A 16530-nucleotide genomic window follows, 5' to 3' on the forward strand; every position below is an offset into this window, starting at 1 on the left:
AGCAGTGCAGGCATCAGGAGTTAAATGAGTGCATTATATCTGGACCATTATCTTGGCCCAGGAAGCAGATAATGACCCTGGATAATGGCAAAAGTAAGATGGTGCCAGTTTAGTGGGGAGAAAGGAAGATAAACTTTATAGAGGTTATAAGTATTTTTTATAGTTTGATAGAAGAGTTAGCACTTCTATTTGTATTGTTTTGTGCTCAATGGGTCCTGTTTTGTGCCTAACACCCATATCACTATTGTATCCAGCAGTGTGCCTGACTACTTTATTACTGTTGTGTCCTGTAGTGTGCCTAACCCTTATATCACAATTGTCCTGCAGTGTGTCTGACCCCTATATCACTACTGTGTCCTGTAGTGTGCCTGACCCCTATATCACTTCTCTGTCCTGTAGTATGCCTGATCCCTTTATCACTATTGTGTCCTATAGTGTGCCTAACCTTTATATTACTACTGGGTCCTGCAGTGTGCCTGACCCCTATATTAATATTGAGTCCTGCAGTGTGCCTAACCGCTATGTCACTACTGTGTCCTGTAGTGTGCCTGACCCCTTTATGACTATTGTGTCTGGTACTGTGCCTAACCTTTATATTACTACTAGGTCCTGTAGTGTGCCTGACCTCTATATCACTACTGTGTCCTCTAGTGTGCTTGACTACTTTATCACTACTATGTCCTGTGTGTGCCCACTTCTTTATTACTGCTATGTCTTGTAGTGACAAAAGGGTCAGAAGGGGGGTCCACAACACCCTGTGGGGGACTATCTGACACACCTGAACATGTGGGATAGCAGCAGTGCCCTGAGCTCATTAGGGGAGCTAAGGTTCATCTCACCAACTATCAGATAGGGGAAAATAAAGCTTCTTCTTTTACAGGATTAGTCTAGTCTCAGTTCTGCCACTTAGCAACAGGGTTGCTTTAGATTATACTAATCATTTAAGAAGAAATGTTCTTTCATCTAATAATTTTTTGAATATTTTGTTAATTACAATCTAACGATATACAGAAACAGCTGAAACAGGGCCTGTGTCTTGCAAACAAATTTCTTGCTATTAAAAGTAATGAAAAGATGGAAAACCAAGGCAGGAAGCTTAAAAGAGGCACAATTAAAGTGTCTTGACAATGTTGCTGTTTAACTATAGAGATTGTTCAATATCACTCAATATTGGATGTGATTTTTTTTTGTTGCTGTTAAAGAATGGAACAAGCACAATAATATTATTTGCTAAAAGCCAATGCACCAAGCATTGTAGATACGACTGGGCTGCTAAGACCAAGAAAAGATGAGCGGCTCAAAGAAATTGACGATTTCAAGGATGAGCACATTATGCTGAAATAGTATTGTTATTCTTCGCTGCTTTGAGCAGAAGATCCATTCAAAATAGATCTTGTAAATCTTTAAAATAATTCTGCTGCAAATAATTACTCCAGAAGACTGCAATCAAGTGCATTTTTGCAAAAGAAAATCAATTACACTTTTTAAAAGTGAAGATTCTCAAAAAATACAATTGCAAAAGGCAGAAAGGCCGCTTATTATTAAGTGGTGCTATTATCTTTAGTTGAATGGACTTTTCTGGAGTTTTCTGGCATCACACAACATCCGGTTGAACAATGATATCAGAAACAGACTAAACCTCACTTGTGGCTGGTTTGCTCTGATGTTTAACTCTAAAACTCTATTTACCTTGATTGTTACACAGCATATAGTCTAGCTTAACCCTTTCGCGGTCACGGAAGTACCTAGTACGTCATTGGCATCATGGCCCTGTAAACAGACTCTGTTAACCTTTGTAAAGCAAGCTGCCGGCTTTACAATAGAAGTGATTCTGGCAGCTCAGTTGCCGCCAGATCGCTTCCATGGGCCAAGTAGAGTGCCCATCCCCCCGGCCGTGTTTCCCAGCCTCCTCCTGCAGGCCTGGGATTGGAATGTCGGGTGCCGGCGGATAGCTGGGGAGGAGAGCGGTGAACGTCCGCTCGTCTTTCTTCTTCCCTTTCTACGAAAGCTGAACAATAAGATATGTGGAGTGCAATCTGCACTTCAATAGCTTATTTAAAGTGGAAAGTTGATACTAGGGGTCTTTTGGACCCTCAGTGTCACCTTAAAGAGGACTTGTCACTGCCTATATGCTAACAGATGGGAGGCTTATAAGTCCCCCTATGTGATAGCAATTAAAGTAAAGTAAAAAAAATATAGACTAAAATAAATGCAAAAATAATAAAAACATTTTAAAGTCCCTCTGCTCCACGCGCACATTCACACAAACACGTGTGGGGTGCGTTACGTATGAAAACGTTGATCGAGCTACACATGTTCGATATTGCTGCACATGCCAGAGTGAGAGCAATAATTCTAGGGCCAATATTTACGTGTATCTCTAAACTGATGACCTGTACGGGCTTTTAAATCATCGTCTATGGACGTTTTGGAGTATTGCATTTTGTTGCCGTTTCATGGCCGCATGCAATTTTAAAGATTTGCAACTGCCACCATTTTATTCTATAGGGTGTTGGCTTTCATAAAATATTTAATATTTTGGGGGTTTGAAGTAATTTTCAGGCCTAAAATGTGGATTATATCATGTGTGCAAAAAAACAAAAAAAAAGTCCTTGGCAGCAAAAGGGTTAACTCTCTACTGTTTCCTTAAAGGAAAATTCTGGGGAAAATATTTGTTTCTAAGAAATGTCCCTCATATAGATAGCCCAGACTGCCATACTAACCTTCAATCCAGAGCTGCCCCCATGCGATATGTCTTATTCGCCACAAGCTGTCTTTAGTCTTCTGGGTTGAATAATGCCCAGAATCACTCAACCTGGAAAACTGTGGACTATTGTGGCAACAGACTATCATGGGCCCCACTTCTAAAGTGGCCATCATCATGGTGCCCTTCATTGACAGTGTACTGGTGCAGAGAATAGATGTAAATAAATGGTAATCGGGAGAGGAAGGCACATTGTCAAAGGTTCTAACCCTTCCACTGGGTTACATTTTGGAACTCAAGGGAGGGAGGTATTAGGGTCAGCCTAACAGCTGTGTAAAGTTAGGTATAAGGGGTAATTAAGTTATTTTCCCACTTGTTTGAGGCACCAAAGGGTTAAAATCACTGTCACTGTTTTGCAAAATGTGTCCCATTTGAGAGATATTCCTTCACTAATTAAGGGGAACAGAAGGAGCTACGCTGTATGCAGCAAATGTAAATACCAATCTCCAGGGTTTCAAATAAACTGTGCAACACTAGAAAATCCCCTGTACAAAGAAATCCCTAATTGGAGCTGGTTTAGTAAACAGGTTTGCACATATGAAGTATTTGTAAATGACAAAATTTAATAGTAACAAAATAACCAGTAAGAACACCTACAACAAGACATTTAAAAACAATTAAAATGACTTCCCTTAGGATAACCCAGTATGGGTGATAATCTGAGCGGCAGATAGTCACTGGTGCACTAGCCTGTACAATTTAGGCTGAGATCGAGAAGTGCGAGCGGGCTGTTGCCACTCGATCTCCTTCAGCTTTCGGCTTTACCGCATTACGGACACACCGCCGTGGGGATTCTAACATATGTTATCTTACCGTGCGGCCGCACAAGCCTGAAACCACCTCGGATGTTTCCTCCACGGATTGGAAATTGAACCCCGCGGGCGAGTGTAAGCATCGACCAGTGGGTGGAGAGACATCCCCAAGATCTCTGGCATTTACAAAAAGGAGCTGGATTCTCTGGAATTGCTACGTGCAGTCAGACTTGACAAAGAGGCAGCAGCCTCGAAACTCGTAGCTTACATTGATGCTGCTGCCTCTTTGTCAAGCCTGAGATCTCAGGCTTGACAAAGAGGCAGCAGCCTCGAAACGCGTAGCTTACAACAGCAATACACCCCCTACCACTCAGTCTGACTGACGCTCGTGCGGACTGGAGCAGAGCCCATCGCCATTGCGACCTGACAGTGACAGCACCGCTACTGAGGGGCTCATCTCGCACAGCCGACAGGATTCAGCCTGGCCAGCTGTCTCCCCACGGTTCTCATATCACCACCTCCAGGCCAGCTCCCCTTATGTCTCCCTGATGCCACCCTTATCCTGCTGTGATATCCTATGTGTTCCAGTCACATCAGTCTTTCGTGACCAACCATCACAGTAACTTCCAAAACGTGAGTGGTCTTCCTTTTTTAACACAGTTAGAGCGCTCTCCACCTATTTGTCGATTGTCACTTTACACAGGGTCCCTCACCCTGTTTATATAGAGCTTGCACACTGTATATTAAACTACTGGATTTTAATTTTAACCACAATAATTTTTTATTTCTACTTTTATTTCAAGAATATTCTTAATCTCAATCTTTTATGCCATTATAAAATAAGATTTCTTTTTTTAAATTTACTGTAGCCACCCCCAGATCAGTGGAGACCCCTTGTAGTGCGCTTTTCCATTTTTTCTTTGTTTTTAATTGTAGATACTGACAGGTATATAACTTGCAACAAATGGATCAACAAAAAATGGATTGGTTGGTGTATGATAAAGAGATTGCATCAGAGGCTTCCCAGGTGCCACCCATGAAGCTCTACCTGAATGCCCACTTTTGTAAACATAACAAAACTAGCAGATCACAGCAATTATATAAAAAGCACAATGATGATGTGCAATGCAAAGTAAGTGATAGCAACTATGTAGTAATCTGTTTTGATCAGTTTAGAGCATTTAGAACAATCCAAGCTAATTGATGTTTTGTTTGTTTGGGCTATCACACTTTGCCATTTGCATTAATAATCAATCACATGTGTACTTCAACATATTGATTAGGAATCTCAAACACAACCATCAATCTCCATATATACACAATTTCAATTTTCATAAATCTTCTCAAGGAAAATGGCTTAAATTGTTTTTATGTTTCTGTCCAAACAGTATTTGCAGCAAGCTTCATGTTTACAAAATGCTGTTAGACACAGTGGTGATGGGATGGATATGCCGGATAGGAGGCTCTAGAAAATGCAGCACGCTTACATTATATGGTGCACAATTCTCCTTATATTTATTTACAGGTCAAGTATGCAGTTATTTTTCAGTGTATCAAGCTGTTGTGCCATAATTATTTATTACTGACAATGCTCATAATGATTTTAAGTGGTGTCAAATACTACCAGTGTGTTACAGGCTTAAAGAAAAAGGAGAGCATCTTGTCTTTTGTCTAGGGCGGTAAGAAAATATTAGTAATGGTTTGGCAAACAGAAACATTAGATAACCTAGATTGTGTGATATGTTATTTTCCTATCCAGTTCATCCATATGAAGGTGCACAACACATTAATGTATTTTGGCCTGTCCAAAATAATTCTGCAGCACAGCAGTGTGGAAGTGGCCAATCATTTAAATGCAGGTACAGTTCTGCCTGTCCTATAGTAATGAATTGATGTGAACCCTACTCTGCTTTCTGTTCCTTGTGAATGGCTTAACCCCCATGAGGCTTTCCTCAATTTCTAGCCTGCACTGGGGCCTAATACACAGGATAATAGGTCTCTCTTCCTGCAGATTCAATTCAGAAGCAATTGTTTGGCTGTTACGCAGATCCTCCAGCAAATTGCTTTTGTTCTCCCAAAGATAACTCCACAAGTGTGAATGCTATAATTCAACACAGATCAGTTTTTCTACATTAACAATGGAAATAATGATGAATTTGAGGAAATGATTACATTTAGTAAATGAATAAGCTTGAACCATGAGCTATAGAAATTACCATTCGCTTTGTTGGTAGGTTCCTTTGTTGATATATGTACAATATACTGTAGTTAAGAAAGATACAAAAACTGCAATATGCCTTTCCAAAGAGCAAGAAGATTCTTACCAACACATTGTACTGAGAGACAGAGATATTGTTAGGATGGACGGTCAGTCTGACACACTGCTTCATCTCTGATGCAAATCTTCGAGCCTCATGAGACCGCTCACATCTCTCTTTTCGTGTACAACTGAAACAGAACAAAACACATACATTATCTATTATAGTCTACTTCAATTATCCAAAAATTGCTAACAAGTGCAACAGGTTATATTACATGTTGTAGCACTACAAGTCCAAATATGGCTTGTCATTGCACAAATTGGACACTACCCATTCTCTACTCATTCTCTACCATAATGAAACCCAAAGATTTACTGTTTATTAAATGACATGTAAATGACATGTATGCAGTATCATGTTGTCTCAAAGTGATTAACTGCGATGACACTGCATCGCACGGCTGGCTCCGGCTTGCAGAGAGATCAGCGTCCCTGGTTACTAGCTAACCAGGGACGCTGTCATTACACACTGAGAACCCGGCCGGGCCACTATAATATCACACCGGCCTCTCCGTGTTCTCAGTGTGTAATGACAGATGGCGTTCCTGGTTACCTAGTAACCAGGAACGCCATCTGTCATTGCTCTCCCGGACGCTCTGGGAGTCTAATACGACTCCCGGCCGCCCGGGAGAGAAACACTTTCTCCCAGAAAGGTTCACTCTGCTCGATCGAGCAGAGTAAACCTTTCCCTGCTCGTTTTTTTTCTTCTGACATCGGAGCCGTTGGCTGCTGTCAGAATAAAAAAAATCACCATAGGAATGCATAGCTAGATTCCTATTGGCTATTTCAATTTGCAATAGCAAACTAGCTATTGCACCCACCCACTGCTGCTGTCAATCAGCAGAGGGGGACCTGCAGTTCTACATCAGGTCACACTCTGGTGATTGACAGCAGCAGAGGGCGGGTGCAATAGCTAGTTTGCTATTGACTATTGTAAAGTGAAATAGCCAATAGGAATCTAGCTATGCATTCAATGCGGCCAATAGAAAACAGTTGAGCGGAGCTAGCTGTCACTGCTAGCTCCGCCCAATCGTTTTCTATTTTTATTTTTACTACTTTTTTAACTGTTTTTCTATTCTGCTCGGTACCACAGAATAGGTCGGCGGGATGCGGCTATTCAGCATCTATGAGAATAGGCCGAACAGCAGCGAGTAGCCTGCCGGAGGTTTGGCCTAGCCGATACAGATGTTGGATCGGCTGAGTCGAGCTCCTTCTGCACTTCGGGTCGGGTCAAACATGATGAGCATGTTCGGCCGACCCGAAGCCACACAAAGCCACCCGATGTAAGGCTGATTTCAGCCGATATACAGCTGGAATCAGCCGTACCAGCCTACGGCAGCTTAGTGAATAGATCCCCTAAGACATTTTTAGCCAGAGAGCATGGTCACCCTTAACGTTGTATTACGGAAAGCAAAGCAGCTCTGATGTAAACAAAAAGCCTGTGTACAAAGGCCCTGAACTCATTTACTAGGCCTGGCCTAATGTGTGGACTCTAAGGCATTCAAAAGTAAACAGAAAAAAAAGATGTTGAGTATAGAAGTGAAATGTTCCATTTCTATGTTTAGCAATTTGCCAATAATGGTACTGATATCCTGTAATAAGCTGTGTGTTTTAAAAAATGCCTGATAAAAAGACATCAAAAATATTAATGCAGAGTTTGGGGCTACAGGATGTAACCTTATTTCTATATTCCACAAACATAGAAATTGATGATTCAAGGCATTTTAAGGTTGTATTTATAAAACATTTGCAGAGCTGTTCGATTCACAAACATCTGGCTTTTACATTCCCACCACATTATAGCCACTGGATGGAGCCGAGGAGCAAAAGGATTTCATGTGTCCAGACTATGGACATTAAGGTATTTTCATAATCTTCAGATCAGTGAGGGTTATTTATAATGGTTGTTAAGAATATGTATATGCACTTTAAGAATCCTAAGGTTGCTTAAGAAGGACAGGATGCTCAAATGTAGCACCTGGGATGCTGTTGGGGCACTAAACAAAAAGCATTTATAGGAAGTAGTATAGCTTTACTGTAAGAAAACTAGTGGCAGATGTGTTTAATGATCTGAAACTGTACTGCACTGCACTGCACTGCACTGTAAATATGAAACATGTTTATTTTAGATACGTGGTAATGTAAAGAGATTGGTTAGTGTGCATTGCCGCATTTGACCACAGGAACATTATTATAGCTTTGTTCGATAAGAGAAATGGGTATATTGGACATATGATGCAGTACAAATCCTTTATCAGTTCAAAACGTGCCTTATCATGCCAAATGAAACCAACATGCCAATGAATGAGCAACTCCAGTATCCAGATTAGCAATCTGGTGTTTTTTAGTGCTGTTGTAGTGTACATGTGGGCTGGTGGGAGCTCGTAGTGGCTGCTTAACTTTGTGTTAATAACATATTCCAAATAATGACAGAATATAAAAACATAAACATTATAGCTCTGCTACGTTTAACAAACCTTGGTTGCATAAATGTACATGGGCAGAAATGCTTGACATGATTGTGATGCTTTTGAGCCCACACCATTGCTGAGAAGCTCAGGAAGATCAATTCAATATCATCTGTTATATATCCACATACTGAGTATATGTCAATCCACTGGAACAGAAATGCAGACCGCTAGTGAATTTTCCACTGACGCTAGAAGAATTGGAAATACATGTCTTTCTGACTGTATTTTATACATATGCAACATTTTCTAATGGGAACTCTCAGAGGCAATACATTTGCTGCACTGGGTTAAGTGTATAAAACTCTTGCAAACCGAGGCAGATGCCGATAGTGCAGCAGGGGAGCTATTAGCTGTGAAAACAAAACCAGCTCTCATCAGATCTTTCAAAGAGAAAAGGGAGCTTGGCACAGCAGAGACACCAAGTGAAATTCTACCAATCAGATATGATTTAATTAGCAGAAAGTCAGGAGGAATGCATTATTGGGATATGCCTCCAAAAATGTAGAACTCATTAGGAGTCCCTGGTCAATTAATCTATGCTAATGGCAATGTTTATTTTATTTTATTTATTTTAAAATATTGCTGGAAGAAATAGAGATAAATGTTGCATACTGTGTAAGTCTTCTGCACAGTGAGAAGTCTTTCTATATCAGGGGATTTGTCTATTGCAGCAATGTGTATGGTAAAATGTAATAAAGTCACCTCTGCTTTTCTACCAGAAAATTATGAGATGAGGAACAGCTTATAGAAACTTCACTCATGCCTTTTATTATCCACTAAGGTCCATTATAGTTGTCACTATTAGCTAACAAAAATTATACTGGAAAAAAGAAATACTGCTGTCCACAGATATTCTAATTTACGTAGACTTTTTGAGATATTTGTCTATATCAGACACAAATGCAATCTGTAACAGATGACCATTTGCTTTTCTGAGTTCATGATAGCTCATGCTGCAGAGGGGCAAAGGTAGACATGTGATCCGGCAAATTTGTTTTGTTTTCTTTGGTTCGTTGGAGTCAATTTGTTTCGGGATGCAAATTCGTCAGCGGAAGTCTGTACGAATTTTCAATCCGGATGAATTTTCTTTGCAGCAAAGTGACATTAGACAAAAGGAAAAAATATATATATTTTTTTTACAGTCCGCAGAAGAAGAAAAAAGCATGATGTTGCCCTTTTCATACCAGACCCTTTAGAAAGGACCCCCCCCAAATTTAAACTGCACAGAGGGAGGATGTGTGACTTGTGATTATGATCATGAGATCTGACTTCAGCTCTTCTATGCTGGAAGCCTCACAGTTTAGTCTTCCTTGACAGCCCCACCGTGGGGCTTCGCACCTACCCCAGGCTTCATAAAAGCCTCATGGTCTGCTATGGCTATTGTTATGCTACTGGTTGTAACCCTTTCTGCCTGTGCTAGACAAAATGTATATTTTGCTGTCTTTGCTGCCACTGTTGCAAATTTTTCCTCACATCTGACCTGGTAAAACCATTGTCATTATGAGAGCAAATATTGGAAAATCTCTCTAAAGTAGTCCTGAATAGCAGTAAAAACCCAGCACAGGTTCTAATGCCTCCACACTCTATACAAAACTTAAAACCAAAGTTTGGGCGGGACACACTTAACATTTCTCCCTCTTTATGTGTGGGGATAGATTCTATGCAGCTTTCTGTTAAAGTGTTGTGCTTAATTATATCCCGGTACAAGGGACTTCTTTAAGCAAGACCCACTATTGGGCCATCAAAAAAGTAATATCTATCTCACAGACTATGCAACTTCTACGGTGCCCGGAGGCACAGGAATATCTGGCTACACAGTGATTTAGGCATATAGCATTTAGCCAATAAATATGGATCCAATTAACATATACAGGATATAGTTTGTGAATATCATTATCGGAGATATCCAAACTTTTTTTGCAGGGCGCCCCTTTTTTGGCAGCACTGAGTAATACAGGCTTGAGCGAATCCTCTGTAAAGTGTCCAGGAAGAATTTTTATGTAACTGCTTAAATGTTATGGCCAGATAACAACAAACAAACAACATATATATATAGTAAAACAAGAAAATAATGTTTTCGCTTGCTGCTGAATTATTGAACAATAACACGAACGGAAACAAATTTAGCACATTTGCCTGCTGATATCGGGCTAACCAACTCACTAAATATATGTGTCTAAAAGGGAGAAAGCAGTTTGCTGTTGAATTATTGAACGGAAAAAAACAGCAAGTTTTTCTGCTGATAACAGGCCAAGCAGCTATTCTCCCTTATGTTATGGTTCTGGACTATGCAGCATAGTACCTTATTGTAAAGGAAACACAGTATGATTATTAACATTTAATGACATAAGTGGGATTCTATTGTATACAAGATTCAGGACAAGATGATAAATCAGGTTTTGCTAGGAACTATCTGCCCTTGTGAGGCTCATCTTTCCAGATTTGTGACAGGTGTTTGTTAAAATACAATAGGTGGGCATTTTAGTGTTCCCAGAATTGATTTTCAACTCTGACAGTACACCCTCACTTTCTTGTGCAGAGTAGTATCAACTTGTACCTAAAATGAGAAAAAAAGGGCCGTCCCCCTATCAAGATGCTGTTTTGCCAATACCACACATGGCTGTCATGATGCAATACAACATCACTAATATGACCCACCTAACACATTTTAGGGGTTACTGTGTTCCCATTTTAAACAACAAGGTCAGAAACCACCAATTCACGCTGTGCTCCAGCCCTTATGTGTTTATTTATTGTGACAGAGGAGGATAAGTCCTGCTGTAATGAGCATGGAGCGATGTTGGGAGAAATGGAGCAACTCCAATCACTAAGCACGTGCATTGCTAAATTACAGTAAGCAATGTGGGTGGGTATTAGTTGTCCCCATCCACAATGCTCATAATCTATTGTAGCCTAGCTTCCAGCTACTAAACTATGATCTGCTGATTTAAAATGGCCCACAGACTATAGATTGGACAGGCCTGCTCTATAAGGTTGCTGTGAAAGCAATTAGTATTCTAGAAGAGCTAACAGATCACCTCTAAATTCATGCATGTACTTAAGAGCATATTTAGAGTATATATAAAGCCCTTTTTTTTAGTTTTAGATAGAAAATAGAAAACATTTTTTCTTTGCTGTCTGTGTCCCACTGTGGAGATTTCACTTCACTTCCTGTGCTGCAAACACAACAGGCAATGAGAGGAAATCTCTTCAAAGTGAGGACAAACCCCCTCCAGACAGCTGTTCCCCTTTGGAAGATTGTCCCTCGTCTACTTTTTCTGGTGACAACTCTAAAACTTTGAATGTCACATGACTTTCTGTTTTCAGAGGCACCAGAATAAACACTGACAGGGTTATTCACAAAAGGGTGAAGAGTTTGGAGAAGCCAGGAGAAGTGAACAATCTAGGCCAAAAAAGCTGATTTGGAAAAATTCTCCAATTCAGCTCACTTTCCAGTTCAGCTATGTTGTCCTAGATTGTTCGCTTCTCCTGCCTTCTCCAAACTCCATACTTGTGAATAATCCTGTGAATGTTCCCAGCTGGGACACACACAACAATAAAGAACCCTATGCACACTCTATCTAATAGTAAAAAAAGGTTTGGGTTTAAACATACTTTAATAGTTACATAAAATCTATGTAAAACCTAAACCGATAATCTTAAAAATGTGTCACGCTATATTTCCGCACTGCCTACTTTATTATGCTTGTGCTGCATACACTATTCTAAAGTTGGCAGGGGGCACTTTTAAAACTTATTTTGCCAGTAACTGCATAAGTATTTAAAAGGTAACACTTATGTCTTAATAGCACAGATAGCTCACTTTTCAGCTCAGCTATTCAACATTGAACAATAAATCATTTCCCTGCTATCAATGACTTTGCAATTATCTCAGCATTTAGAAGATTTTTTTTGTTAGGGTTTACACTTTGTTTTCTTTCTCCAAAGTGCACTTTATGTTGAAATATGCTTGGCTTCTAATTCCAAACAACCTCATACTGTGCACAAATGTCACAAACAATAAGAGCGCCTGCAGTCCATCTCTGTAAAAGTAATACTGCTGGCTCTGTGTGAAAGTCTTGTGTGCTGACCAAAGGGGGCACTGACACATCATTTATAACAGCCCTCAGTGTGGGTTCATTTCAAATCAGCCCTGAAATCATACAGAATGCAAACTCTTAGATCTCAGCAAAGCTCTTTCAATAGGAATAGTGTTGTGTTGCAGCTAGGGAATAAAGCAAGCTTAGAGATCTCTGCTTAGTATGACCTTTCTTTCATGCTTTGTCCCACAAAGAAAGAGGTATCGCTAACAGCAAAGTGCATGGGAATGTTAAAGCAAGTTCCTAGGTACATGGTCATGCCAAGTCCCTCAGTCACCTTGTCTTCTCAAGCAAAGCTACACCATGTCTACTTTACAATATGCAGACCCGCCAGAGAAAGAGAAATATTCTGGATTCTTTTCTATTCTTTTGCAAAAAAATCTAAAATAGTCAGCAACCATAATAATACACAATCACAATCTCCTCTCCCTCTCTCCACCCCCCCTCCCCCCTTCCCAAACCAGATAGCTGATTCTTGGGAAATTAGGAAAAATTTAATTAATTCAAAACTGGAGATGCTGCCAATAGTGACTAAACAAAATTCTTGTAAATGTTTCCATCAATTTTAAAAAAAAACTGGTTGGTTGCTGAAATCAACACCTTGAGGTTTGATCATTTACTTTTCTCAGTTTAATTATAATGTTGTAGCTACTCTCTGCTTTCAGGACACTGGAATGCATGTCTCGAGTAAAATAAGATTCCCATTCAAATGGTGCATTGCATGAAGACTACATGAACCGTTTCTAATTCTTACAAGAATTTTGAATGTTTTAAACATTTAAAATAGAGTTTTGCCTTGTTCAAAGACTTTAGTGGGTAAACAAAGCACAATTATACACATTAGATTCCCAATAGATGCTATCATGCTGTACTGACTGTGAAGTTATATAAATATATGTACTTTGATCCTATGTTCCCAGTGTTGTGATTTACAAAGCTCTGTGATTTGACCAGCCCTCCCCAACCACATAAACCTTATTATTACTTAGTACCCTTGCCCATCACATTGAGGCTAAGGCTATTGTAAAGGGTTAGGCTATAGAGATAGAGATCTGAGTATGTGTTATTGGGGTAATTGAGTCCTTTTGAAATGTCCATATAATGGTGAAACAATGAAATATACCCAGTAATGGCTCACAACTATTTTTCTCGACACCCTTGAACAGTAATGGTTATTGAAAATAGTTAGGATATTTCTATAGTTATCAAAGTGTATTGGGCTAATTGACTAGGAGGTAAAAAGTCCAGGCACACCTTACACTTTAGCGAGAATGAAATGTCCATATACTGGTGAAGCAATGAACTACACCCATTAATGAAATACAACTATTTTTTTCGATACCCTTGAACACTAATGGTTATTGTAAATAGTTAGCATATATCTGTAGTTGTTAGAGCTAAAGAGTGTTATTGGGACAACTGACTAGGATATAGGAAGTTCAGACCCACCTCACAGTTAGTGAGAATGAGATACCTTTCCTTCAGACAAACCAAACATTATTTTGTAAGAGAACTATGGCCCAACCTTTTTGGCCCATAGTTCTCTTTAGGGTCACAGCAGGACATTTACTATGTCCTCCTGTGACCCAAAACTCAGCATATTGTAGGCTATTGCCCGCTACACGTTGACAGCGCAGAGCTGCACTGCGACTGGGAAAGATTCTGAAAATATTGTTGGCATCCACCCCACCACCTGATTGACAGCTGGCTCTATGCCAGCTGTTCTACCCCGTCTGTCCCTCCAGTCAGCAATGGAGAAACGGAAAGGGGAGGGGGGAATCTCTGCGGGAAGCTGTGGCTGTCAGTCACTGTTCTCTACAGGGAGGAGATTGGGAACTGAGTGATCAGCAGCATGTGATTGCTCAGTTCTCCATCCATAGAGCCGACATGTGACAGTTTCAGCGTCACATATCACTCTAATTATGGGTCTGATTGCATTTCACTCTACCCATAATTCTCCTTTTAAGAGGTCAGAAATTCAAGAACAATTATAGTGGCACATAAAATTGATGTATCTATTTAAACCACTGTCTAGAGTTTTGAATGTTTTCATGAATATACATTCCCATTCTAGCCTCTCTTTCTGTCGTTTGAAGTTCCCCATCAGTACCATAATCTTGAAATTATGTATGCTGTGGCCCCTGCTGCAAAATATGCTGCTAGGGGAACATTTGTTTTATTTTTGTTAATTGTAAATCTATAAAGGTTCATTCATCAGGCAAGGGTTTAACACATCTCCCCAACATAGAATTCATTAGGGCATTTTGCAAACAATGTCATCAATACCACATTTGAAGTTTCTGCAGCAAAAGTGCCTTGTTTACTGTACTCCTGCTTTGATTCTGTACTGGTACCCTGTCAGTGCTGCGCATATGTATGCAGGTTTCACAGCCCTTTAGCATGCAGGGAGATGTTCCATTTACTGCTGGGCTGTTTGTGCAGCTTCCTACAATAAGCTATCTTAGATTGGGTGGTTGAAGATGTGCTAGAAGAGGTGGTTTGGGGAATAATTCTCATAGACTTCTAAGGGGAGCAGATTGCTGGTGCCCAGTGGAAAGGATTGAGTGAGAGACGGGGTCGCAGTGAACAGCGAAGAGTGTTCAGGATGTTGAGCAAGGGATTGGTAAATATGTCTCATTTACCTATCCTTCACTTTCCTGAAGGAACAGTTACATAATTGACAAGGTTAAAACAAGACACAAAAGGTTCAACCTGTATGTTTATGGGGACGTGGTTTTGAGTCTCAAGCAGTCTCCATATCTCTGTATACTATGAACTCTATGTAAGACATTTAATTGTGTCATAAAAGATGAATGACATGTCTACTATCTTTTCAGTTTCGGAATGAACAGGAAGTGCTGAGCACTTCCTGTTCAGTGTCAATCAGTGCTGGTCTGCAGAGGGAAAGAACATTAGGTACTTTCTGTCCTCAATCTCTTTCTCTATCTCAAAAGTGGAATATCAAGGGCTCTTTAGACCCCTTATATTTCCCCAAAGCTCCTTGACAGTACTGTTATCAAAATCGATTAAAAAAAGAAAAACTCCCCCCCACACAAATTACACTTATGCCTAATGTACACACACACTACACACCTGGTTGAAATGCACGTTTTGTGTGCTGGTGCACTGCGGTGCACTAACACACTAAAGGCACATTCACACCAGTGGGCTTGTGTTGCGTTGCAACATGTTGTAGCATGTTGCTTTTCGATAAAATGTATTGCTGCACCATTTTATCACAATGCATATCAAAGTGGTGCACACAGGGCACAAGTTGTTTATTTATAGTTTTGCATACATTTGCTTACAATTTACAGATACCGTATTTGTCGGCGTATAAGACGACTCGGCGTATAAGACGACCCCCGATTTTTGGAGGATGTTTTAAGGTCTCAAAACCCGTCTTATACGCCGGCAAATACAGTACTTGTTATATGTTACCTCATACAGGTTTACTTTTATTAGGAATTTTGTAAGCTATGTTGTGTTCATGTGTGCTACTAATGATTTATTGTATTTTTTATTAAACATATAGTTATAATTTGATAAACATTTGTGCAACTACCATGCAACCAAAATCAATAGCACCATCTTTTTATTCTATGGGTTCGGAAAATGTGTCTGTGGGGGAGTCTTTTACAAACTCAGAAAGTTGTAAGTAAAAAATGATAAGACCAAAAAAATTGTGCAAACTGACTGACCTACGGAGGTTAAAAGTGAAGATCAGGGCCTGGCAGCAAAGTGATTATCATGTATTGTGGTGTCCAGTTTTGCAAGTGGTTTAATTTAGCTTTTATTGTTGTAGCTCCTGTACCTCCTGTGAAATTGGGAAAGATCTTCTGCATTTGCAGTCCAGATAATCAACATATCAATAGCAAAAGTGGGCCATTGGTTTTATGGGGCATGTACTGTAGATAGGCACAATTGTTACTCCCATCTGCTGCATGTAGAAGTTCTGACCAAAGGAAAAGTAGTTGTGGTCAGGATAAACTCCAAACTTTATGCATTACTGAACTGTATCCGCTGTGTAAATTCCACACTTTCTGCATTAACACTAACACAGTACAACACTCTACTACTGCTAGTATGGTATATTGAAACAAAAATATTTGTTTCAAAATTG

At 39.9% G+C, this 16530-nt stretch overlaps 1 protein-coding gene across 1 annotated transcript in view; it reads right to left on the reverse strand.

Annotated features, from left to right (window-relative positions):
- Positions 1-16530, reverse strand: part of PLXNA4 (plexin A4) — a 580559-nt gene that overhangs the window by 202610 nt on the left and 361419 nt on the right. Inside the window, exon 5 of the mRNA XM_018566064.1 lies at positions 5841-5964. Within this exon, the coding sequence (XP_018421566.1) occupies positions 5841-5964 (124 nt within the window). The remainder of the gene's footprint in view (positions 1-5840; positions 5965-16530) is intronic.

Source organism: Nanorana parkeri, unplaced genomic scaffold (assembly GCF_000935625.1).
Source record: "Nanorana parkeri isolate BGI_ZX_2015 unplaced genomic scaffold, ASM93562v1 scaffold26, whole genome shotgun sequence".
NCBI lineage: Eukaryota > Metazoa > Chordata > Amphibia > Anura > Dicroglossidae > Nanorana > Nanorana parkeri.